The 27,877-nt window shown below is 42.0% G+C and overlaps 1 protein-coding gene across 17 annotated transcripts in view; it reads left to right on the forward strand.

The window, feature by feature from the left end:
* NCOA1 (nuclear receptor coactivator 1) overlaps positions 1-27,877 on the forward strand; it is a 631,796-nt gene that overhangs the window by 516,154 nt on the left and 87,765 nt on the right. For 9 of the 17 annotated variants that reach the window (XM_033939863.1, XM_033939867.1, XM_033939864.1 and 6 more), the window contains one exon: positions 5,102-5,191. In XM_033939863.1, the coding sequence (XP_033795754.1) occupies positions 5,102-5,191 (90 nt within the window). Of the gene's footprint in view, positions 1-5,101; positions 5,192-26,506; positions 26,822-27,380; positions 27,539-27,877 lie in introns of those variants that run through there. The other 8 variants (XR_004538963.1, XR_004538965.1, XR_004538964.1 and 5 more) reach the window with 6 other exon arrangements.

Consider the following 27,877-nt stretch of genomic DNA (forward strand, 5'->3'; position numbering starts at 1 on the left):
TGCTCTGCTCATGGTTTGAGCAGAGACTCATCTTCTGGACATCTCGGCTTCCCACATAGCAGGAGTGGAGACTGTCCAGGCGCACTTCCTCAGTCGTCACATGCTAGATCCCAGTGAGCAGTGTCTTGGTTCCGCAGCCTTCGAGTTAATAGTGCAGACTTGGGGGTCACCCGGTCCTGGATCTGATGGCCATGAGTGTCAATGCCAAAGCGCCCCGGTTTTTCAGTCAGCGCAGGGATGTCTGGATCAGATCCGCCCCAGTTTTTCAGTCGGCATAGGGATGTCTGGACCATTTGAACAGTCTTCTGAGTAAGGATAGTAATGTATTGGTGCTTCATTTTGATTTAAGTAGCACTTTCGATCTAGTAGACCACGGTAAATTGCTCAAGTTTTTGGATTCTTTAAGAATCCAAGGTAAAGTACTCTCATGGTTTAAAGGATTCCTAGAATCAAGACTATCGGGTTAAATTCAAGGATGTACTCTCAGTAATTTGGAAAAATCCTTGTAGAGTCCCATAGATCTCCCCTCTTTCTCCTATATTCTTTTGTTGGGTCATTGGATGAGTAAAATGGGTTTGAGGTTGTTCAGCTATGCTGACGATATTACAATTGTTATCCCATGTTGTACCACATTATCCAACAGTACTCAATTTATTGAGTCTGTACTAAATACAGTGGAATCCTGGATGCAAGAATTCAAGCTGAAACTAAATCAGGAAAAAACTAAATTCTTTTTTGTATCCTCCCAAAAGATTAGCTTTGAACCAACAATTAAGATCAATTCAGTATCATTTAAAATAAGCCCTACAATTAAAATTTTGGGAGTTGTTTTTGATCAGTGTTTGACTATGAAAACTCAGATAGATGCAGTGGTTCAGAAGAGTTATTATACCTTGTGGAAACTCAGTACCATCAGATCTTTCTTTAATGCTACTGCTTTAACACTCTTAGTTCAGACACTACTTTTGAGAATTTTAGATTACTGCAATATTATATACTTGACAAGTACTAAAAAAATTTGACTAGACTGGTCTTGGTCCAAAATATAGCTGTAAGAATGAGTTATGTCCTGAGGAAGTACGATCATGTCACTCCTTATTATTGTGAGTTGCATTGGCTCCCAGTGAAGGCCCGGGTGATTTTCAAGTTGGGATGCATATATTACAAAGCAGTTTTTGGTGCTGCTTCTTCATATCTTGTTGATAGATTTGTTATTATGACACATGAGAAGAGTAGAAAATCTTACGCCCTATTTACGTTCTCTTCAGCAAAGGGTTGCAAAAGTAAGAGCATCATGGGCATTGTCTTTCTTATCAGGCTGCTTTTTATGGCAAAGATTTCCATCCATTGTTGATTAGATCTATATCTTATCAGCATTACAGAAAACTTTTGAAGACTATTCTTTTCTCCAAATTTTTGGCTAGCTGAATTTCTTCACATTATATTATTTCTGTATTTTCCCATAGCATAATCTTTTGTTAACCACATTGAACTAATGGTTATGTGGTCTAGAAATCTGCTATTATGTTATGTTATGTTTAGGCCGAGGGAGCTGATTGCTCTGGTACAGCCTTGGCCGGTGGAGGGCTCCTGTACATGTTTCCTCCGTGGCAGATGGTGGACAGATTTCTTCTTCGCTTTGCTCGGCACCCCAGCCACATGATCCTGGTGGCTCCGGCCTTGCCAGGCGTCTGTGGTACGTGGATCTGGTTCATCATCTCATGGCAGACCTCTCCTACTGCCCCCTCACCCGATCTTCTGACTCAGAGTCCCATTCCGTTGTTCGATCTCGGTCCCCTTTTGTCTTACGGCTTGGCTCTTGGAGGGGAGCACTTAGGGGAAAAAAAGGTTATTTGGATAAAGTGATCTCCTCTCTTTTGGGGTCCCGGAGGTTTTCCACTTCTCGGGCTTATGTGCATGTTTGGCGTATTTTTGAGAAGTTGTGTGCTGCGCGAGTGATTTCCTTTCGCGCCTCTTTGCCTCACATCTTGGAATTCTTGCAAGATGGCCTGGTTTCTCCAGGTTCAACTTGCGGAATTTGTCTGCATTTGTGGTTTGCTGCAGAGTAAGTGTTTAACTTCTTATCCAGATGTGGTTCGCTTTTTGAGGGTGGCCAAATTGCTTTGGCCTCCAGTGCGACCTTCGGTTCTGGCCTGGGATCTCAGTCTTGTTCTGTCCATGCTCGAGCACCCTCCCTTTGAGCCCCTGAGTTCCTGCTCATTAAATAATCTTACTCTCAAGATGGTTTTCCTGGTGGCCATTACTTTTGCAAGATGCTTTTCTGAGTTGCAGGCTTTCTTTGTAGGCCTCCCTTCCTGGAGTTTTCTAGGGAACGTGTTGTGCTGCAGCCTCTTACTTTCTTTCTGCTGAAGGTGGTCTCATCTTTTCTTGTCAATCAGTCTCTAGTCCTCCCTGTCTTGGGTAGTCCGGAGTGCTCTTCAAAGCAGAGGCAGTTGCGCAAGTTGGATGTCTGTCAGGGTCTTCACACTTATGTTCAGCGGACCCAGGAGTTCCAGAAATCGGATCATCTTTTTGCCCTCTTAGCGGGTCCTCGTAAGGGGGACGGTGCTTCCAACACTACCATTTGTGCTGGATCAAGGAGACTATCGCTTCCGCATACCTTCTTCAGAAGAAGCCTGTTCTGGAATTTCTCAAGGCTCATTCCACTCGGGGTCAAGCATCTTCTTAGACTGAGTCTGCGCTTGTACCTCCAGTGAATATCTGTAAAGCTGTGGTTTGGTCTTCTCTCCATTCCATTGTGAGACACTACTGTGTGGAAGTTCAGGTGCGTTGGGACATGGTGTTCTGGTGGCGGCTCTTGGGGATCCCACCCATTATGGGTACTGCTTTGGTATATCCCATCAGTGAACTGGGCCGGTCTGGAGAGTTGCTAAAGAAAGAGAAATTAGGTTCTTACCTGCTAATTTTATTTCTTTTAGACTCTCCAAACCGGCCCATTCCCCACCCTGTCTGTCTGTTGTTCTTTTGGGATGCGCGTGTAGAGTGTGGGGTTTTTCTGCGGGTTCTAGTATTTTTCTGGGGTCGGGGAAATTAAAAAGATCAGTGGCTTTGGCTTAGCTTAGCTTGAGATTTTTCTATGCAATTTCCAGCAGTTTTGTTCTGTGTTAGTTGTTACTCCTGTTAGGAGTGTTCTTACTGTTATACTTAGTCCTTCTTAGATTCTGCTTGGCTATTCAACAGACTGAATATATTAGGGGAGAAGCACAGCTACTTGTATTACAGCCAAAAGGTTTTGTTTCAGTCTCCACCTGTTGGTCATGGTGAGCTATTACCCATCAGTGAACTGGGCCGGTCTGGAGAATATAAAAGAGAGAAAATTAGCAGGTAAGAGCCTAATTTCTCCTTACTTTTGTGTTCATTTTTTCAGCTGATACTGCATGGGATTTCAAAAAGTGGGCCCCATAATGGGCCCACATCATTCTTAAATCTCATGAGGAATACACAGGAGTTTGCACACTATAAGCTGAAACTCTTTTAGAGTTTGCGTAGTGCTGGCTGAGGAATGGAAAGTGGGAGCAATTAGCTGCTGTTTTTTTTTGGGGGGGCAGCTATGGTGGCAGCAGTGGTGAGATGAGGAGAGAAATCTTATGTGAATCCTAAAAATACAGGACCCTGATGGTTGATGCCTAGAGATATCCAAGGCTACATTGCGCTGTTGCTATGACCCAGCATGGCAAATTGTATTCATCATATGCTATTAGAAATTAAATTTATTTGTATTCTACCTTTTTCAAATAGACCCAAAGTAGATTAGATCTGTAGCAAATGTAATATCAGTAAGGAATTTGGTTAATTCAGAACTAAACTAATGTCCTCTGAAAGTAAAGAGCAGAGAGATTCTTAATTTACTTGGTAGTACAGTACTGGGCAGAAGAAAACCACACTTTCTTTAGCAGCCCTCCAGACCGGCACAGATACGGATGGGTTTACGCTCCTCTACCATTGGGTTGCCAGATTTTCCTTTCAGAAAATCCAGACACCCCCCCCTAGCCCCGCCCCCAGGCCCGCCTAGTTACGCCTACCCCTGCCCTAATCCCACCCCCAAGTCCGCCAAAGCCCCGACCCTGCCGCCTGCTCTTGTCAGGCAGGGAGGAAGTCCGTGCATGTGTGGACTCTACGTGATGACATCACGCGTGGACTTCCTCTCTGCCCAACACAGCTTTTCAAAACCCGGACAAAGTGTCAGGTTTTGAAAAGCCGTCCAGACCCCTAGACATGTCCTCAAAAGGAGGACATGTCTGGGGAAATCTGGACGTCTGGTAACCCTACTCTGCCTGCAAGAGGAGACTGAGACATTGACTTTTGGCTATAGTACAAGTGGGCTGTGCAGTCCCTATTATAATCAGTCTTTTCTCAGTCTCCAGCAGGTAGAATGGTAAGTTTGTGCAGTCTGATTGAGGTTTGTTTGGGCCTGTTAGATCTGCTTAGGGAATTTTTTCTTGTCCTTTGTGCTGTCCGGACAGAGCTTGGGGGACCCTCTTGGGAGGTCCTACCGACCTCAGAGGTGCCACACTCAGAAGGGTTGAGTCCCTACCCCCATTTCCCCTACATCTCCAGATTTTCTAAATTTAGAACAGCCTCAGCTGTATGCCTGGCCATCTGTCCAGCACAGACTACAGTTTGGAATGCCTGTGGGGTCTGCTCTCTTGAGACAGCTGGTAAGTTGTGAGAAGTTTAAAAAAAAATACACAAGAAATAAAAGGCGCCTAAAGTGATCCTGAGGCCACCATTTTTGTACGGCGTTGTTGTGCATAGGGTTTTGGCGTATTCAGTATGAGTGCTTCAAAAAAACAGCACAAGTGTGTTTTATGTGGGCGCTGAGTGGTAGATGCAGCTTGTGGGTGCACAAAATGTTCCAGCCGCCTCAGGGGGACCCAGTTTCTTAATTTACTTGGTAGTACAGTACTGGTCAGAAGAAAACCACACTACAGTAATGAGGTTTTGAAGAGATGTTTTTGCCTCCTGGTTTGGAGTCAGTATGATTGAATAGAATTTGACATAAATATTAGGAGAAAGGGGAAATGGTTAATGCTTGTTTTTCATTTATATTCAGGGCAATATGTCTTTTTGCTTTTAACAGGGAAATGATGCTACACTGAGATCTCCAGGCCTCTACTGCAACCAGCTTTCCTCTTCTGATATTCTGAAAACAGAAGCAGAAGGAGCCCAGGTCAGTTACAAATATATAATCAGTTACAAAAAGTTAAAATGGAGGGAAATTGAACAACATGAGCCCTTCCTTTTCCCAAAGCTATTATTTTTCATGTATATAAAAAATGATATAGTTTTCTTATAGTAATTCTATTGAGATTGCCTAAAGTTAGATGGTAAAATGCTGGGTACTACCAGATTTTTCGCTCCATAAGATGCACCTGACCATAAGACACACCCACCTGTAGAGGAAGAAAAACCAAGAAAAAAATTCTGAACCAAATGATGTGCCCTATACCCTGTTCCCCCTCTGGTGGTCTAATGGTAGACTGGGACAGGGCACAGGGCACACTTAGTGGTGCGCACATCTAATGGTAGGCAGTCTAATGGCAGCCAGCTAGCCCCAAGCCAGCCAGCCAAACCCCCCCCCCTGGTCCGGTACCTTTTTAAATCCCTCTCTCCCTCCCTAGACAGCTGTCTCAGTATTTTTATCATCTCCCCCCAGGTACCTTTCTAAAACACCCCCCTCCCTCCGCAGGTACAGTTTTTTTAACCCCCGTACCATTTTAAAAATCCCCCCGCCGCAAGCCCCTTTTTAAAACATCCCCCCTCATGCCTGCTGCCACACCTTGTTAAAACATCCCCCCCGCAAACACCCACCACCGTCGTACCTTGTTAAAAACATCTTGGTGGTCTAGCATGATTCTTCCCTGGCTAACCGTCTCCTATTTCCCGGACAGGAGCAGCGGAGGGCAGGCGCAAGCTTTCTGTGCTCCTGCCTGGCCCTGCGCTGCTTTCTGATGCGCGAACTGCCGGAAACCAATTAGAAAGCAGCACAGGGCCAGGCAGGAGCACGGAAAGCTCGTGCCTGACCTCTGCTGCTCCTGTCTGGGAAATAGGAGATGGCTAGCGAGGGAAGAATCACGCTAGACCACCAGGATGTTTTTAACAAGGTATGATGGCGGCGGGTGTTTGCGGGGAACACTTTGCCTCAATATATAAGAGAGGAAAACGATCTTAGCCGTTTAAAAAATAATTTAAAAAGTTATCTTTTTAAAGATGCTTTTAATCTTTAAATTATACTCAAATCTTAAAGTAGTTACCCTCCAGGTTACCCTCCAGTTACCCTCCAGTTACTCCCTCCCTAATGTATTTTCCATCTATGGTTCTTTTTTCTACTTTAAAGCATTGAAATGTAACTTTATTCCTCCATCCCTTGTGTATCGATTAGTTTGTAAGTCTGTCTGTCTAACCTATCATTTTTAAACTTTAAATAGTATGTCTAAATGTATGTTTATTTTTCTTTTATTGTAATTCGCTTAGTAAATTTGAATAAGCGATTCATCAAATCAAAATAAAACTTGAAACTTGAGACTTTTAAAAAGGTGCAAAGGCGGGTGTATGTGGAGGGGGGTATATGTGAAAAAGGTGTGGCGGCGGGTGTTTGCTGGGGGGGATGTTTTAAAAAGGTACGGCAGGGGGGATGTTTTAAAAAGGGATGTGCAGCAGGGGGGACTTTTTTTAATGGTACGGGGGGGGTAAAAATTGTACCTTCGCTCCATAAGACGCACCGAGAATTCCACCCACTTTTGGGTGGAAAAAAAGTGCGTGTTATGGAGCAAAAAATATAGTAAGTATGAATTCTTTATGCGCATAATTGGCATGTGTCTGCATTTTAGTTGTGAGCACTTGCACCATGTCAAAGGCTGGTGTAAATGCTTGCACCTAACTGCTGTCAGTTACAAATGTAACTGACAATATTCTATAACCTTAGTGCATAAATGCTGGGCATCCCCCTGACCCACCCATGCCCATTCCATATCCACATCCCCCTAGCAGTTGTACGCTAAAGAAATTATGCGCTAAGGTTAAAAAATTACAACTAAGGACAAGTATGCATGTAGCTGCAAATTAGTACCTGTTAACTCCAATTATTAACATCAATTGGAACCTAAGTTAACAATTAAGTTATGTACATAAATGCTATCACTCTATAACTGCATGTACATTTTGTGTGCAAAATGAAAATGTACACACAAGATTATAGAATTAGAGGGAAAATGCAATCCTAAGTGTTTTTTTGGATTAGAAGACTTTTAAAGAAAAGGCATCTGATATGAAAATTCTTGTTAATATGCCATAGTTCCACTATCATTTACATGTCATATAGTTCAATAGTCTTTATTTTCAAAATGTTTTCTCCCATTATGTGTCTGTCATAGAACTTCTGAAAATAAGAGTCCACTGTGTGCACACATCAATAGTACATGACATATTATGAGTGTAGTGTGGTATTTCTTGTTCATTGCTAAAATACCTATTTTTGTTTTTACCAAAGTTTTAAGAAGGAGAGATTCATTTTAACTGCAGTAGTCATGTCTAGTTGAGTTCTACAAATATTTAATGGTGCATGTTCATCACCATACAGCAATGGTTCTCAACCCAGCCCTTGGAACACACTCAGCCAGTCAGATCTTTTAGATATCAACAATGAATATATGTACTCTATTGGGTGCTAATATATCATGAGTAAATGCATTGTGACTATTGGAAAACTTGACAGACTAGATGTGTTCCGAGGACTACTTTCAGAGCCCCTTGCCATACAAAGTTTGCACAGGATTGCACAAGTCTAATGGTCTCTCCCTTATACAATGTGTAGATCACTTGGGGTGGAGGCAGCAGAGAACAGATTTCTGCCTTATTTGGACAGTATTTTGTATTGTACTGCAGTGCTATTTTAGCAGAAAGAAAAGGAAAGAAAAACTTGGCTGTACCCCCATTTCTTCTCTGCCCCCTCCCCCTGTGGGCAAGAGGGAGCAAATGAAGGTTTCGTTATGAAATCTGATTAAGACTGGAACACTATAGCAAATAGTATCATCAGCAAAGCCAAGGAAATGCTTCACTGCAACACAACAGTGGGGAACAAGTAAAAGAGACACACATAGCAAGAAAAAAAATGGGGGGGGGGGGTAGAGAAAGAATAAAAGATGTAAAAATTGGCAGAGATGTGGGAGGTTTTTGCAAAGATGTAAGGATTAGGAGAAATTGGAGAAGTTGTAGGAGAAAAAGTGAAAATAAACTATGGAAATGGAGAAAAAGTATGTAAAGAGAAAAAGAAAGATGGCAGGGAGTAATGACTCCAACACTTAAACTGATCACAAGGCTTACAACCTCACAGGAATATTAATCCTGCAGAACTACAAGCCCATCTTCATAAAGGAACCTCACACTGGGTGTTCTTTCGAGATATTCTGGCCATAGGAATGGAACTCCTGTTTGTAGTATTCAAGTTGGACGCAAGCATATAAGAACATAAGAATAGCCTTACTGGGTAGACCAATTGTCTATCGAGCCCACTGTCCCCTCGTTGCATAGACCAATCCAAGTCACAAGTACTAGGCAAAAATCCAAATAGTAGCAGCATTCCATGCTACCATCCCATGTCTGTCTCAACAGCAGACTATGGATCTTTCCTCCAGGAACTTGTAAAAACCTTTTCTAAACCTAGCTACATTAACTGCTCTTACCACATCCTCTGGCAACGTGTTCCAGAGCTTAACTATTCTCTGAGTGAAAAAATATTTCCTCCTATTGGTTTTAAAAGTATTACTCTGTAACTTCATTGAGTGCCCCCTAGTTTTTGTAAATCTTGGTGCAGTAAAAAAATTGATCCACTTGTACCCATTCTACACCATTCAGGATTTTGTAGACTTCAGTCAGATCTTCCCTTAGCCGTCTCTTTTCCAAGCTGAAGAGCCCTAACCTCTTTAGTCTTTCCTCATATGAGAGGAGTTCCATCCCTTTTATCATCATGTATACTCTTCTTTGAACTTTTTCTAGTGGTGCTATATCTTTTTTGAGATAAGGAGACCAAAAATGAATGCAATATTCAAGGTGAGGTCGCACCATTGAGTGATACAGAGGCATTCTTAGTCTTGTTAACCATCCCTTTTCTAATAATTCCTAGCATCCTGTTTGCCTTCTTGGCCACCGCTGCACATTGGGCAGAAGGCTTCAGCGTATTGTCTACAATGACACCCAGATCCTTTTCTTGAGCGCTGACACCCAAAGTGGTCCCTAGCATCCGATAACTATGATTTGGATTATTGTTCCCAATGTGCATCACTTGCATTTGTCCACTTTAAATTTCATCTGCCACTTGGACACCCAGTCTTCCAATTTTCTAAGGTCTTCCTGCAGTTTTTCACAGTCCGCATGCATTTTAACATCTTTGAACAGTTTAGTGTCATCTGCAAATTTAATCACCTCACTTGTCGTCCCAATTTCCAGATCATTTATAAATAAGTTAAATAGCACCGATTCCTGCGGCATACCACTATTTACCCTCCTCCACTGAGAAAAATGGCCATTCAACCTACCCTCTGTTTTCTATCTGATAACCAGTTCTTAATCCTATCCCATGACTCTTTAATTTTCTCAGGAGCCTCTCATGAGGAACTTTGTCAAAAGCCTTCTGGAAATCTAGATATACAGTACTACATCAACGGGCTCACCTTTATTCACATGTTTATTCACACCTTCAAAGAAGTCAAGCAAATTGATGAAGCAAGACCTCCATCGGCTGAACCCATGCTGACTTTGTCTCATTAAATCATGTTGTCTACATGTTCCACAATTTTATTTTTTATAATTGTTTCCACTATTTTGCCGGACTCCGAGGTCAGGCTTACCAGTCTGTAATTTCCCGAATCTCCCCTGGAACCCTTTTTTAAAATCGGCTTAACATTGGCCACCCTCCAATCTTCAGGTACTACAGACTATTTTAATGACAGGTTACAGATCAGTAATTTCATTTTGAGTTCTTTCAGTACCCTGGGATGTATACCATTCAGTCCAAGTGATTTATCACTATTTAACTTGTCAATTTTGGCTTAGTACGTCTTCCAGGTTCACTGAGATTTCTTTAAATTACTCTGCCTCATCACCCTTGAAAACCATTTCCGGTTCAGATAGATTTCTTTTATCTTCTTCCGTAAAGACTGAAGCAAAGAATACATTCAATCTTAACTATGGCTTTTTCCTCCCTGAGCACACCTTTTAAACCTTGATCATCCAAAGGTCCCATGGATTCCCTCACAGGTTTTTTACTTTTGATTTACCTAAAAAAATTGTTACTATGAGTGTTTGCCTCTTTGTCAAGTTGTTTTTCATATTCTTGATTAACTTTCTTTATCAATGCTTTGCATTTGAAAAAGAAATCCTTGCAGTCTATTCATCTCCAAACTTTCCTCTGCCATAACCCTATCCTTTTAAACCAGTGATTAAAGATATAGTACTTCTTTTACAAACCCACTCTATTCCTATCCTGAACATTTGGATAGTCAATCCCATCTCGCAAGATCTTTTCCATATTTTTACTCCTCCTCTTTTACCTCCAGACTGCCCTCCAACTTCCAGTTGTCTTCCTACAAACGAGACAGTAGGAACTTGTCTTTTCTGCTCATGTTTTTCTTTATCCTCAGTATTTTCTTCTGCTTCTTCGTGTACTTTTCATTCTGCAAAGGATCCCTTTGTGGGATGGCTCTGGCTGCAGGAGATCACAGACTTTAAGAGACAAAGGACCAGATGCACTAAAGTCTACGATCGTCGCTAAACCTGTTTAAACAGCTTTATTGATGATCGCATTTGCCGACCCGATGCAGAAAACGGCTCACCGCGTGGTTTTCTGCACAATCGCTCATTAGCGATCCCAAAAAAAGCAACTGGCCAAGATAAGTTGCATACCTGTCTAACCTTTTTTTTTTTTTTTTTAACGGGCACAGATGCTATGCAAGTTTCACATGTAGAATATCTGCACCATTAGAAGAAAAAAGATGCTCCCCAAACCCCCCTCCCCCCATTCCTTTTCTGTTGGACTTAGGAGGGAAGCACGATCCCTCCACCTTCATGGCCCGCCGATCCAAAATGGTGGCCTTCCCTCCTTGGTGCACCATGTGATGCAAGGGGAAGTGCCCAAGGACCTGATTTGCTCAGATGTCTAAGACCCCCCCCCAGCTGAGCGGCAGGAAGCTGCTTTCAGGTCTTTCCCTACCGGCTCTGCGCATGTGTGAGAGTAGCTATCGGTCAGACAAGAGAGACAGGAATTATGACGAATCTCCATGTGAATCATTTGCATACAAACTTTTTACTGCATCAGTAGCTCTTTTTGAATTGGACAAAAAATTGGGTCAGAGAGATCTTTCTGATCCTCTAGTGCATCTAGGCCAAAGTTTGCTTCTAGGGGGATGGCTGCTTTACAGTGCACCTACCTGGACAGGCTGCATTCACAGTTTGGGGCTCAAGGACCATTCCCTTGGGAGCAATTCTCATCCTAGGTTCATCCACTAGTGGGTTTGAGCGCAGGCTGCATGGCTCCATGGCGGTCTATCCAGGATCTGGGCTGACTGCATTCCTTCACCTTTTGGTGTGCACGGGTTCCAGACAGGGTGGAAGTCTCCAGATTATACATTGGGCCTGAGAGGCAGTCAGAAGAAACAGGCAGTCCAGGTTCCAGGCTTCTTGAGGAACAGAATCTCCCTGTAAGCTTTTGTAGCTTCCAATCTGCAGCTCCAAGCACATATCATGGCACAGTTGACAGGTTGTGAGATCAATTCAGGGTTGGGGGAGGGGAGTCTTCAAAAATGCATTTTGAGAGGTTTGGGGAGGGTAGATTTTGGTCTCCCCCACCTGAAAAATCCAAAACTCGCTGGTTTTTGTGTTATTTCCCATCCCAGAGCTGTTTTTGGTGCTAAAAATGCTGCTATGGTGGCCATCTTGGATTTCCAAGTTTCAGTTAAAAGTTTTTGCCTCAAAACGCATCATTTTGGCTCAAAAACAGTTGGGATGGATTCCTCAAGGCAGGATTTCATGGATTCATGCCCTGTTGTGGCGGATGGCTTTGAGGTGAGCATCCATGTTCCGTGTGTGTGTGTGGTGGAGGAGGTAACTTCAGCTTCAGCTCTCCCCCCTCCCCACCCACACTTTTGGGGGGTTCTGGTGTGTAGTCCATCCGAGGACTGGCCAAAAAGTACAAAATTGGGCCAGGGGTGCAGCGCAAGTGCATCACCAGCAAAATGCAGCCATGATTTGGTGCCAAAATCCTAGAAAAGCTCCAAAGGCTCTAAACAGTGTACAGAGGGGGACCTCTGCCCCTCGGGGGCAAGGATTTCCCGCAGTTAATTAACATACCTGTTTCAAGCTTATTTGGTTAATGAGTTCAGTGAATCTGCCTACTGTGGTGGCCCTGTTAGCGCCAGGTGTCCCTTCCCATAAGAGAACAGGTCCCCAGCAACAGTCATGCACAGTTGGGGGGACAGTCCACCTGAGGATGACTCATATGATCGGGACGATGTTCTCATACCTTTATTTTATCTGACAGGCACTTCCACAGTGGGGGATGAGGCTGCAGTTACAGATCTGCAGGACTCAGATCAGGGAAATGCTCCATATCTTGAGGAAGACTCCACTATGTGGTGACTGTTTAAACCTTCAGCGCTGATAGGGATCATTTTGGAATCCCTTTAGGAGTTGGAATTGGAGACTCCTCAATTATCAACAGTGCAGTGCACCCTTTTGAGTTGCACAAAGTCACAGTCTTTCTGTTTTTCTGACCATCCAGACATCATGAGGATGCTCACGGATCACTGGGAGGTACCGTAAGGTCATCTGCTAGGGGCTAAGGCTATGACTAAGCTGTATCTGATGGTAGAAACTTTTAATCAGCTTTTTTGTTTCCTCAAAGGTGGACTCTTTGGTGACTTAGGTTACTAAGTGCACCTCTCTTCCCAGTGAGGGTGGTGTAGTGTTGAGACGCCCAAGACCATAGAATCGATTTTGTACTCAAAAGGCTTTTTGATTCTGTGGCCTTTTTTGTTGCCAGGGCCTGTCACTCTAAGCGGCGTCACAATCCTGGCACCATCTTGGATAGAAATCTCATTTTTTAAAATCTCTGGCATGAACTATGTGGCCAATGCTCTGTTTGACCTAAGTGGCATTCAAGCAGTCGGCTTACTCTATCTCCGCCCACCGGATGTTGTGGATCAAACAGTGATCTGGTGATTCTTTGTCCAAGGTTATTCGGTAAAGGTCTGGATGACCTTATGGCTAGTATGCAAGACCGCAAACCTAAGTTCTTGCCGAACAGCAGGCCTCAGTCTTCTAAGGGGCTGGGGCGTTCCACGTTTTGTACCTCCAGACTATATCGTTAATATGCTGGGGGGGTCCTCGGGTCAAAGATCTTATCAGAACACCAGACCAAGGTTTGCTGGAGGTAGGCACTCACAATAATCGGGAGCACGCTTCATTTCTGCCCCAAAGAAGCAGTTATGATGCCAGGCCTTCAGCCGCCCCTCCACGCATTGGAGGAAGGCTCCACGCATTGGAGGAAGACTCCTGGAGGAGTGGGCAGACATCATCACAGATCGCTGGGTGCTGGACATTCTACAAGATGGGTACAAACTCAAGTTTTATCGTCTCCTTCGAGTTTTTTGGACTCCCCAGTGGGGAAAGCAGAGAAAGAGGCGAAAGTCAGAGCCACTGTTCAAATATTACTGGATATAGCACCATAGAGCCCATTCCAGAGTCCATCATGGACTCTGACAGATACTTGATATACTTAATTGTGCCAAAGAGAGGTTCGGAAGACTGGAGATCAATTCTGGACTTCAAAGTGGTCTATGCAGCCCTTGGAAATGGTGAGGTCGTTGATTGCCTCTGTCATGCCGGAGGAATTTCTGACTTCTCTGGATTTAACAGAGGCCTACCTTCATATTTCCATTTTTCCAGAACAGAGAAGGTACTTGAGGTTCCACATATTGCAACAGCACTTCCAGTTCGTGGCCTTGCAATTCATGCTGGCAACAGCACCTTGAACCTTCAGCAAAGTGATAGTGGTTGTAGCAGCACACTTGTGCAGACTCGGAATCCGAGTCCATCCATATCTGGACGTTTGGCTCATCAGAGCTCAGTCAGAAGGCCACCAGGTAGTCCACCATCTGTTGCAAAAATCTAGGCTGTGTGGTCAACTTCCAGAAGAGTCACCTCATTCCGACGCAAGACCTGGAATACCTGGGAGTCCGGTTCACCACGGGAACGAACAGGGTGTTTTGTCTGAAATCACAGAGGAAGAAACTTCTCCAATTGGATTTGTTCCTTTCTGAACACTCATGCCCTGTCAGTCTTTCAAATGCTGGGGTTGATGGTTGCAACAATAGATGTCCCCTGGGTGACAGCCCACTTATAGCTGCTTCAGGAAGTGCTTATCTCCTGTTGGAGTTTGCAAAGGACAACGGAGGTTTGTCACAGTCTAGCCTGGTGGTTAAATCCTCTCTGTCCAGGGGAGTTCCCCTCTGGATCTCCACCTAAGTGATCTTGATGATTGATTCCAGCCTTTAAAGCTGGGGGGCTCTTCGCATTGACAGTCCAGTCCAGGAACGTTGGTCTCCTTCTGAGAGAAAGTGGACGATCAATTGCTTGGAGCTTCGGGTGATCCAGCTGGCTCTCCTGCACTTCAAGAGGGTGCTTCAGGACAAGGCGGTTCGAGTCTACTCAGACAATGCCACAGCCCGACAAGATTCCTCACTGAAGAGGCTGTCTGCCTAGCTGAAACACCGACGCTGATCTTACTGCTGGGCGTGCGAGCTTGCTCCGCCCCCCAATCCCTGCCGGGACATTTAAATTTGGCTGCTCGGGCAGAGAAACCATCTAGCAGCCGTTGCTGCTGCTCCTTTAAAACAGCCCTCGCGACCCCGAACCAGCCCGACAAGATTCCTCACTGAAGAGGCTGTCTGCCTAGCTGAAACACCGACGCTGATCTTACTGCTGGGCGTGCGAGCTTGCTCCGCCCCCCAATCCCTGCCGGGACATTTAAATTTGGCTGCTCGGGCAGAGAAACCATCTAGCAGCCGTTGCTGCTGCTCCTTTAAAACAGCCCTCGCGACCCCGAACCAGCCCGACAAGATTCCTCACTGAAGAGGCTGTCTGCCTAGCTGAAACACCGACGCTGATCTTACTGCTGGGCGTGCGAGCTTGCTCCGCCCCCCAATCCCTGCCGGGACATTTAAATTTGGCTGCTCGGGCAGAGAAACCATCTAGCAGCCGTTGCTGCTGCTCCTTTAAAACAGCCCTCGCGACCCCGAACCAGCCGTTCGGCGCGCCGGCTAAGGCGCACGGCAAAGGCGCTTGCGCCTTAGCTCGCGCCTTTGCGAAGAGACTGAGCGAAGCATAAACAATCCACCTATAATCTAACCACAAGACCTGATCCCTCAAAACTTCACAACAAATGAGAAAACCCCCTACAAACAACAAACTTAAACCAAATTTAAATCAACACCTCAATCAATCCAAACCAACATCACTTAGGGGCGTGGCCTGACCGCCACAGAGACCACACTCATGAAATAACTACTCCTCTTCACTCACACTCGAAGTTGATTAAAAAGTGCTTAACAAAAATAAATAAATAAATAATAATAATAATAATTTTTACAACTTCACCAAAATATAACTGCCTAAGTCCATATGTCACCTCCAAAATCGGCGAAAAATGAAAATGCTCCATCCGCGTCAATCGGAGGGAAAAAGCTGAAACCTGATCTGAATACGCCAGAGAAAATGGCACCGAAAAACGATGAGGCTTCACTAGACCTGCTCCTGAAAGAAATAAGATCAAATAGGGGAATAATTCAGGAGCAAGTTGAAGAAATCAAACTTTAAAGAGGTGAAATTGAGGCAATTAATTCCCAGTTTGTAGATGCCCGACACCGTTTAGACGCCCTGGAGGAAAAAACATCTGTCATATCATCACTACAAGAAACGGTAACTAAACATGATAAACTTATTATCAATTTACAAAGAAACTTTGAAGACCTTTCTAATCGCAGCAGAAGATCCAATTTAAGAATCATTGGACTACCTGAATCATCGGAGGGATCTGATATGATTTCCTTTCTTTCTACTCTTTTGCCTGCTACCCTGGGTCTTATCTTTTCACCTCCCCTGGAAATAGAGCGAGCTCACCGTGTACCGTCTCACCTTTCTTCATATGCCTCATCTCCCAGACCCATAGTGGCCAAACTGCTCAGATCTCAACAAACGCTCCAAATTCTAACAGCAGCTAAATCTAAACCTCAACTGCTACATCAAGGCAAGAAGTTCTTCATTGTTCCAGATCTAGCTAAAACTACAGCTTTAAAGAGAAAAGCATTTCTCTCACACCGACAGAAACTTAAAGATATCGGAGCCAAATACGGTCTTATGTACCCAGCCAGGATGAAAGTAACTTATAACAACCATACTACATCTTACACTGATCCTGAAGAGCTGGCCGTATTCCTAGATTCTTTGAAAATACACTGACACATTGAACTCTCAATATCTTGATTTGCCTTTATGTTCTCTTGCTATAATCTATATGACTATATAATTTATTATTTCATAAATAAGCACACCACTTTTAGGTTCCCTAAATTTTAACGAGTGTGAATTAAGTAAGTTGTTCCATACGAGCTATTTCTACGTGCTCATAGAAGCACTCTTATACTGTATTATTTTAAACATGATAGTAAGGTCACATCTCTTTCTGACCTTACATTATGTTGTTACTAATAGTATATTTGCTCTTATTTTTATGTTTTCTTTCACTTCCTTCTGGCAGAAAATGTATAGATGTGAGATTTGTTAGTTGTTCACCTATGTATACCTCCGTGCTCATAGGAGCACCCTTGAACTGTTATACTATAAACATAGCAATAAGGTCCCTTTTGACTACATTGCATGCTGATATTTCTTGCTTTTATTCTTTCTTCTCGTATCTCTCTCTGTTCTTCTTCTTTCTGCTTTCTGACAGGAGTGTCCTTTATATTTTGATATATTATGTTGATTCTCCGATTTCTCTGAAAATGGGCGGATTCTACTGCATTGTAGTAATACTTATTATGACTTATGACTGACTTACACATTTTTTCTTTTAATGTGAATGGTTTGAATCACCCTATTAAAAGGAAAAAGATAGCCAACTATATCAATAATAAACATCCTGATGTGGTTTTTCTACAGGAAACTCATCTCACGCCTGCTACCACTTTGAAATTCCAACTTAAGGGATATTCCACTCACCTATATTCTCCTGCAACTCTACGTAAAAAAAATGGGGTATCAATATTGCTTAATGATAAACTTTCTCCTGTTATTCATTCCTCTAAAACGGATACAGAAGGTAGATGGTGTTTGGTACATGCTGCGTTACACTCGGTGGATTTTGTTTTTCTTAATATTTACGCTCCAATTCTAGATCATCCAGAATTTTTTCATGAGCTTCAGACGGTATTGATGGAATATGGATCTTGTCCTCTAATATTAGGTGGCGACTTCAATCAAGTTCAGGATATATATATTGATAGATCATCATCCTGTAGATATTCGAAGTCCAAGTCCTTCGCAGCCTTACATGCCCTTAAAGATGCCTTTTCACTAGTCGATCCCTGGCGGTTATTTAATCCAAAGGGTAGGGAGTACTCTCACTTTTCACCACCACACAATACATACACCAGAATAGACTTCTTTCTTTTATCCTCTTCCCTAACTCATGACCTTACAAACACCATTATTCATCCGATCTCTCTTACGGATCATGCGGCTATTTCTCTGCATCTACTTCTCTCTGAGCCTCGTAAAGAATCTCCATCTTGGAGACTGAATAATACTTTACTCTTAGATACTGAAATAGCTGAAAAAATAAGATCCTTCACCACTGAATTCTTTGAATTTAATTCCAATGACCCTGCAGTTTGCCCTTCCATTGTTTGGGAGGCTTACAAAGCTACCATTAGAGGTGAATTAATTAAGCTCGCCTCCTGGAAAAATAAACAATCCATGCAAAAAGAGAAAGAATTAGAATCTTCTATCAAAATTTTAGAATTACAACACATGTCTGCTCATTTGTATGACCCGTCCATACATCAACGTATACAAAATCTTAAATACGAATATAATACTTTGGTTTCGTGCACAGCCAGGAGGGATATTTTTATTTCATCCTCGGGTCATTACATGGGTGACAACCTCATGGGCCGTCCTTTGGCTAGATACCTTAAAACTAAATCTAAACGTTTGCACATCGCGGCTGTTCAAGACCCGTCAGGACAGATGGTTAAGACTAGGTCCCTGATTTCTTCTCAATTTGAACAATTCTATACCTCCTTATATAAATCCGAACACTCAGCCTCTGACTTTGAGATAGACTCTTTTCTTGCTCCCTTGATTCACTCATCCTTATCTGACTCTGTAAAAATGGAACTTGATTCCCCTATCACTATATCTGAAATAGAAGCTGCAATTACATCCCTGCCCAATAGTAAAGCACCGGGTCCAGATGGCTTCACTAATGAGTTTTTCAAACAATTTCGAACTCTTTTGGCCCCTCATCTTCATACTTATTATGAATTTCTACATTCTACTCCAAATAAACAATTTAATTTTACTGAGGCTACTATTGTAGTTATTCCTAAACCTGACAGAGATCCCACCTTGGTTAAAAATTTCCGCCCCATTTCTCTTCTTAATCTAGATTATAAAATTATGGCAAAACTTCTTTCTCTGAGACTCAATAGAGTGATCCCCTCTCTAATTCACAAAGATCAAGTAGGATTTATTAAACACAGATACATAGGTGATAACTTACGCCTCTTCCATCATGTTAATGCCCATGCTAAAACTCTTTCAGATCCTGTAATCGGCCTGGCTGTTGATGCTGAAAAGGCCTTCGATCGCGTCGAATGGCTCTTTCTTTTCCGAATTCTGAAATGGTATAATTTTGGTTCGTTCTTTATAAAATGGGTTGAAACCCTGTACAAACAACCCACAGCTCGAATCTTAATCAACAATTCCCTTTCCAACAAATTTTCACTTCACAGAGGCACTCGCCAAGGCTGTCCACTCTCCCCCTTATTATTCAATCTAGCTCTAGAACCTCTCCTTTCGGCCATTCGTCAATGTCCCTCAATTAAAGGCATTTCCACTTCCTCTCGACAGATTAAATTAGCGGCATATGCTGATGATGTTCTTCTCTTTATCCGTGATCCTACTAATTCCCTTCCAGCTCTCGTTAACATCGTCTCTCGATACTCCTTGCTCTCTGGATACTCAGTTAATTGGGAAAAATCGGAGATTTTCCCCCTTAATGATCATATTTCTCCCTCAGACCTCACTCAATTTTCTTTCCCATGGTCGCGTGGGGCTGTGAAATACCTAGGTGTCTTGATACATAAAGATCCAATTCACGCTCAAGATCTTAACCTGTCTAAAATCAAAAGCGTAGTCCTGAACACTATATCTCGTTGGTCTCCACTATATTTATCTTGGTGGGGCAGGATTGCTTCCATCAAAATGACTCTTGCCCCCCAAATAAACTATATCCTCTCAATGCTCCCATCTTTATGTAAGAAAACACTTTTTCAGTGGCTGAATAAAAAAATTTCTGAATTTGTTTGGAATAAGAAAAAGCCTCGAATTGCTCTTACCAAATTGAAAGCCTCCAAAGTTCATGGCGGTTTAAATTTACCAGATTTCTACTTTTACTATATTGCATCATTGGCCAAATATGGAGCTTATTGGATCACGGATCCCTGTTCCCAGGACCCTCCAGCTTGGTTCGAGATGGAACGATTTATATGTACACCACTACATGTCTCTTGTATGGCAACAATTCCAATCCCTAGACATTTGAGAAGATACTCTCTGTTGAGTGCGACGCAGCATGCCCTTCATCTATTAGATGCGATAGCAGAAATTTCAATCAAAGATAGCCCATTTGTGTCTATTTGGAACAACCCCAAACTCCAACACAACGGAAAGTCACTTTCATGGAAAAGATGGCAGCAGGCTGGGCTATGGTTTCCTCATCAAATAACTACTCAGACCTCTATTGTTCCTTTCAACACACTCTGCTCTACATACTCATTACCTCCTTCCACATTTTCTCAATGGCTTTCCCTCACTGAAGCAATATCCTCTCAGTCCCTACGATTTGACTTTGAGTTATCCATTCACACTATACGCCATTGGTCTTTACTGGCTATATCGAAGGGCAAAGCAATCTCTTTATTTTACAGCATACTAAGGGACAACTCCTTTATCTTTTCTCCTCATTCCATGAAACACTGGGAATCCATACTAACAACCCCTCTTACTGATGTTGACTGGGATCTTTTTTGGTCCTCGACAAATCGTCCTCTCTTATCTTCCAGAGTTTCACAGTCAATGTTCTTCGTCATGTGGAATGCGGTATGGACTCCTTTTCGGATGTGGAAAGCCAACCTTAAACAAAACTCTATATGCTGGAATTGTATGAAGGAGGCCGGAACCCTTGATCATATGCTCTTCCACTGTACTCCAGTTCGCTCCTTCTGGTCTCGCATTTGGGACACTTTAAAGCATGTTACTAACTGTTCGGATGAACTTTCTTTGGATATTATAATTCTCAGATCTCAGCACCCCTGCTTTGTTCTTTCGAATTGTCCTCCTAAACTTATTGACACTATGTTTGTGACTGCCCTTATGCATATATTGAAGAATTGGAAATCCTCTTCATCATTGGATTATACTTTTTGGTGGAAATCTTTGTGCATGTATCATAAATTTGAATCATATGCTTATGAGAAGAAAAATATTGCTCGACTATCCATGAACATGACACTATGCAACTCACCTTGGAAATTCTTAGACTCCTATGTTAGATCTGTTTCATAGACACTCCTGTCCCTCTCTCTTTCTCTTTCTCTCCTTCTCTTTCTTTTATCTTTTTTCTCCTTCTTTCTTTCTTTCTGTTTTCTTATAAGCAGTCCAAGTACTTTGGATCTCTTAGAAGGTTTCAAACCCAATTACAATTGATTGTAGTTACTGCTGTGTTACACTAAATGTTATTAGTTTCGAGATCCCGGTGTCGTACATGTATCTGAATGCATTTTTGGACTGTATCTTTTCATAAAGCTTAATAAAAATATTGAACTGCAGACAATGCCACAGCAGTAGCATATGTCAATCGCCGTGGTGGGGGGGGGGCAGGGGGGGCACCAGAAGTGCACCTTTATGGCGGGACACTCAGATGCTTTTTTGCTGTGTGGAAAATATAGAAACAGAAACATGATGGCAGATAAAGGCCAAATGGCCCATCTTGTCTACCCATCCGAAGTAACCATTATCTCTTCCTCTCTCTTAAGAGATTTCATGTGCCTATCCCACGCCTTCTTGAATTCAGACACAGTCTCTTTCTCCATCACTTCTTCCGGGAAACTGTTCCACTCATCTACCACTCTTTCTGTAAAAAATTATTTCCTTAGGCTCAGGAGTAATCTAAGGAATCTATCACCTCTTAACTTCATCCTGTGTCCTCTCATTCCAGAGCTTCCTTTCAAATGAAAGAAACTTGACTCGTGCGTATTTATGCTACATAAGTATTTAAACATCTTTATCATAGTTCCCCTCTCCTGTCTTTCCTCTAAAGTAAACATATTGAGATCTTTAAGTCTGTCCCATTACATCTTATGACGATATCACACACCATTTTAGTAGCCTTCCTCTAGACCAAGTCCGTCCTTTTTGCAAGTGCAGTCTTCAGAATTGTACACAATATTCTAAATGATCTCACCAGAGTGTTTTACAGCAGCGCACATAGCAGGCGTAGACAGCATTCAAGCGGATTATCTCAGCTACCAAACTCTGGATCCAGGGAATTGGTCACTGTCCCAGAGAGCATTCCAACGTGTAGTGAAAAGATGGAGACGTCCGATGTTTGACCTGATGGTGTTGGCATCCATCAGGAAGGCAGCTTGGATCTTCAGCTGCTGTTGTGATCCATGAAGCAAAGGATTGGATGCCATGGTTCAGCTGAGGCCACAGGACAGCTTCCTCTGTCTTTTCTCCATAGGGTGTCTTCTGAGAAGAATCAAGGCACACTGAGGTCAGGTGATTCTCATGGTGCCCAATTGAGGCCTGATTCATCTGCAACTAGGTCGGGGTCTCTAACTTCCCTGTCACTCATGCCTCCATACACAGGGCCCAATAGCCCTGCAGGATCTGGATCGCTTTGATTTTATGGCATTGCACTTGAGCACGCAACTTTAGTGCGCAGAGGCTACTTGGCTGGAGTAGTTGCTACTATCTTGCACAGCAAGAAGAAGTTGTCCATTGCAGCATATGTTAAGGCCTGTCTGTGTTTTCAAGCCTTGTGCTCTCAGAAGGGCAAAGACCTGAGCTCGGAATCGATCCCAGTAGTATTCGCCTTCCTCCAGGAAGGCCTAGAAAAGGCCCTTGCAGTCGGATCTCTGAGAGTTAAGATAGCCAGGATTTTTTACTTTGGTTCTAAGCCCCAGAGGGGCTCTCTGGTGGCTCATCTGAATGTGGTCAGGTTTCTGAAGGGCATGTTACAACGCTATCCTCTACTGCATCAGCCATTTGTGATTTGGAATCTTAATCTGGTTCTCATGTCGCTTGCTCGTCCACCTTATGAGTCATTGGACCAAGCTGCTTTGATGGATCTTGCCATTAAGAAGGTATTCATGGTAATCATTACATTGGCCCACAGAGTGTCTGAACTTCAAGCTTTGTCTTGCAGAGATCCCTTTCTTCGGATTACGGAATCAAATGTGATCCCGTGCACTGTCCCCTTTTCTTCTGAAAGTGGTTTCCAGTTTTCACATCAATCAAGAGGTGCAGTTGTCAACCTTTATACCTTCAGATTTAAGCAAATACAACAGGGTGTTGAAATCACTGGATGTGTGCAGGCTTTTGCTGCAGTACTTAGAAGTCACAAATGAATTTTGTTGGTCAGATCACCTGTTTATGCTGGTTGGCGCAGCCTGAAGGAACAGACCAGTTTTGAAAGCCACCATTTCCAGATGGATCCGGATTGTGATTTCATCCGCCTATATTGCAGCAGGGAAGCAGCCTCCTGTTTCAATAAAGGCTCACTCCACACAAGGCGTTGCTTCCTCATGAGCGGAATCCTCAGCTGTTTTCCCAAAAAAGATTTGTAGAGCTGCCACATGGTCTTTACATACTTTTACAGGATAGATGTGGTGGCTAAACAAGATTCTGCATTTCGATCTTCAGTTCTGACAAACAGGTTCATCGGTTCCACCCTGAATTATGAGGGACTGCTCTGTTATGTCCCTAGTGTTCAGGAATATAGTGAGGTTGTACAAGAAGGAAAAATTAGGTTCTTACCTCGGTAATCTTCTTTCTTCTAACCCTCACTCTATTCCTGAAGCACACCCTAGGAGTTACTGATTCGCCAATTGTCTGCCTCAATAAGTACTGGTAAGTTGAACTTCTGATTCTTTGACCAGCCTTTCCAAGATTAGCAAATATCGTGCACTTTCCTCATGGGGGTTTTTCACTTATGTGCCCCCACACTATGTTTCCAGTGTTTTATTGTTTGTTATGTTTTCTAAACTGTTTGATTGTTATGATGTTTATTAATATGAGCAGATTAGACTTGTTTCCTCTCTCTATGTCCTCTACAGGAAGAACTCTGTGCTTTGTCACACATTGAAAGTTGGGGAGCAATCTAGAGGTAAGAGGGGAGGAGCAAAACTATGCAAATGAAGCTTCCTACAAGATAGGACTGACTACCTGAGTGTTCAGGAATAGAGTGAGGGTTTCCAAGAAAGAAAATTACCAAGGTAAGAACCTAACCTTTCCCTATGTCATAAACATTGCAGGTGCTCTCACCCTTGGAAGGGACAATTTTCATTGGACTTTATGTGGGAAAACTAATATTTACCTGAGTAAACAATTTTGAAAGTTGCCCTCTTGAATCCTGAATTTAACCATGAATACCATTCAAAATACTTTTTGGAAATAAACCCTGGACATATAAAGTCAGCTTCAGTAGAACTTGAAAGCCAGTATGAACTTAGCACTGATCTTTGGGTGAAAAAAAAGGGTTGAGTTATGAGAAGATTAAACTTTATTGGCAATTGGAGAGAGGTTTGTTAGTCTGTATGTAAATGAATATTTTTGTGATATTGTTCATTCAACTAGCATCTACTAGGATGAGATGAGACCCATTAATAATTGTAGATGTTAGGCAACCTTTCTTTCCTAACCTTAAAGCTGTGGGAAAAGGAAGAATTGCGAACTCTGTGCCATATTACATCCCTTTACTTTTGCACTAACAATTTACAGCTATTTTTTTAGCCTGACATATTGTAATTATTTAGTTTAAAAATAAAACGTACAAGACCCGGATTCTGTAAACAGTGCCATTATTGATGGCTGCCTTAAAAACTGCTGCCAACTGCGTGTCAGTCACACAACGGTGTCATTTATAGAATTGCAGCTATATGAAAGGTAGGCGCCAGATACGTAGGCCAGGGTTTTCAAGGCCTACCTTTCTGGCACCTACCTTTCATGAGAATTGTGTCCACGGAAGCACCTTATGACACCTAATGCCACTTCTGGCATTAACAATGCCTACGGTGGCATTAAGTGTCAAAAGGTGCTTCTGTAGGCGTGATAATGGTGCTCTTTTTGGAGGCACCCTTAGATGCCTCCAATTTTTTAAAATGGCATTTTAATTGGTTTTTAATCAATGCAGCCAATTAGTGCGCCTATTAAAACCAATTAAGTTAGGCAGTGGTAGGGCACCTACTTCTGTCTAACTTAGGGTACTGTTTTTAGAATAGGGCCCTAAGGGTCTCTTTTATGAAACCAAGCGGCAAATGAACTGAAGCCCTTTAAATCCCTATGGACTTCGGTGTATTTGCTGTGCTGGCCTATGCTAATTTGTTTGATATAAGGCCCTAAGGTAGCATGGAAACATTTTTTTCTGGTTTTAAGAGTAAAAAAATAGTTCATCTAAATAGGTTTGGTCCTTTTATGAACATGTTGAGAAAAAAAGTCAAATAAGAGTCTTTGGTAAAGATCTTCAAGTTAAATATTGAATGCAGCTTTGTCCTGACCTGAGGTGGTAGGGAGCAAGATTCCTACTCAGTGCAAGGTTTAGAAACCACAAGGAAATTAAAGTGGTGATGATGAGGGTTTCATACCAAAATCCATACATGTTCTTTACCACCCAGACCTGTCCCACCCCTTTTTTTTTTTTTGCTATGAATGAAAATATGAGCTGCGCTATGAATGAAAATATGAGCTGTCCAATAATGTGTATTGTTGCTAAACAAGGGAAAGGTCATTTTTAGTATGAGGTATTTACCAAGTAACTGCTTAGTTGCTTAGCAAATTCCTTTGAAAATTGCTTTTCTAATGAATACATCCCCTTTACTTAAATGCTATAAGTTGGTCAGTTTTGAAACCTTACTTTTTTCATGCTTAACATTACTAAAACCATGAAGACTCAGCAAATTTAAAAGTGTTGTGAGTTTCAGCAATTACGGTAAATATTATGCTGTACCAATGCATCAGCCAGTAAGAATTAAGATTCCCAGGTATCCAACATTAATAGATGGAAACTGGGTGCCAGAAGATTTGTGTTGTCAGGTTATGGATCGGCAGAGATCACATTAAGAATTCAATGATGTGTTCAGGTTAGTGCAACATGAAAATCAATGTGTTCCCTTTTACCTGAGCGGTTGGGTTATATGGAGGAGCTTGTTATTGCTCATTTGTAGTTAGTTGTTTCAAAGCACTTAACTCTTCTCTCATTCTGCACATCACTATAATTGCACTGCAGTGTTTTATCAACTTTGATTAGGGTCTGCAGCTGAGCCATCATTTTGTATGAAAAAACCAAGACAGGCTTTAGTTCAATTTTTTTTTTGATTTAATTGGAAATCTGAATTTTTGTAGTGCATTTCAGGCAGAAAGAATTCCACTACTGTTCGCAAGACTTATTTGTACCTGTTATAAATCACCTTGGGTGAATCCCTTCATAAAGGTGGATAATAAACCCTATAAATAAATCAAATACTGAAGGATAATAAATACAATCACCTCAAGATGAAATATCCTGGCAGACAGTTTTTGATATCTGAGCAACATAAAAGCTTCTAGAAATTGAGAGAGAACTCTATTCTTACTCTGTCATACCAAAGTAAACAGTAACTTAGGGGGAAAATCATGATTTATCTAGGCCACACAGACATTTGGGGTAGAACAACTTGATCCTTAAATCCCAGGAATTCACCTGACACAGATATCTGATCAAACTAATTGATCACCTATTTTTCTGCAGTATTTTGAGTTATAAAATTTATATTATATTCCTAATTATAGAATACCTGAATATCTGATGAAAATTCAGTTTTAAGAAATATAGATAATAAAAGAGGAAACTAAGGATGGGCAAAATTGACTCTGATATACTCTTTCTTTTCAGCTGTCATCCGTGGAGCAATGGTGACATCTTGTGACGACTGTGTATAGATTCCAGGTCTATATTGCCTATGGATTTAATATTTTTCCTTTGAATTTCCTTTTAAACGGACAATAAATCAGAGTCAATGTTTCCCATTCTTAAAACTGGAGAAATGTATAAAACTATTTTTGATTTGCACTGATTTTATTTTGTGATGAGGCTTGTAACTCTCTAGCAGATCCAGACTGGAAAACTTGTTCACCACTGCTATTTTCTGGTCCCTGGAATTGAGCTACAGTGAACAATTATGAGAAGAAAATAAACTTTCAGAGAGCAGTTAACTTTGTGGATTTTGCTAGTGCTTAGCTTTAAGAAATTTTGCTAATGTACAGATTTTAATAGCAGGCTCTCTAGGTCTAAAAGAAGATTAAAAGAAGTGAGAGATTCCTATTTTCTCTGAAACTGGCCTGAGTGTAAAATTAAATAAATAATTAATTTTTCTTTGGTTTTAAAAATTTCAACATTTGGATTTTTTAAATGAGATGTGTTCCACCACAAAGTTGTAAGTAAATAGTTTGAAGATCTCAACAACATTACATGTAATGGGTAATGCACCACCTTTCTTTGGTACAATATATAAAATGCAGGTTCTTTCTCTGTCCTTTGTGAGCTCATAATCTAGATCTTTTGTACCTGGGGCAATGAAGGGTTAAGTGACTTGCCCAGGGTCACAAGAAACTTGCAGGTATCAACATAATGAGAAAATTTACATGGAAAGAAGTCCTTTTTCTCCTTGAAATTTTTATATTAGTATTGAATTAGTAGCGGTGCCCCAAAAAGTATCTTCCTCATTCATTCCTGAGATCTGCCATCTCACCTCCAGCCTTGCCTTTAGCAGGTGATAAGTGGTACAGCAGCAACACCCTTTATGTTTTCTACTGACAAAACAAAGGAGGCAAGATGATGAATTCCTGAAGCTGATGAAGGTGATCATCTATAATCCAAATTTAAAGCTTTGCAGAATGGTCCATGGACTCGTCCTGTGAGTGCCCTCAAGTCAGTTCTGTCCCTTTTTTGTAGTATTAGCATTGGTTTCACTTTAAACTTATCTGCTAAATGTTTGTTTTGGTGATGTCAGGCCTCTTTTATTCATCACCCACTGCAAAATCTTAGCTTTGATGCACCCTAAATGTAAGTAAGGTATAATCCAGGGGTCTCAAAGTTCCTCCTTGAGGGCCACAATCTAGTCTGGTTTTCAGGATTTCCCCAATGAATATGCATCAGATCTATGTGCATGCACTGCTTTCAATGCATATTCATTGGGGAAATCCTGAAAATCCGACTGGATTGCAGCCCTGAAGGAGGGACTTTGAGATCCCTGGTATAATCCAT

Source organism: Geotrypetes seraphini, chromosome 3 (genome assembly GCF_902459505.1).
Source record: "Geotrypetes seraphini chromosome 3, aGeoSer1.1, whole genome shotgun sequence".
Taxonomy (NCBI): domain Eukaryota; kingdom Metazoa; phylum Chordata; class Amphibia; order Gymnophiona; family Dermophiidae; genus Geotrypetes; species Geotrypetes seraphini.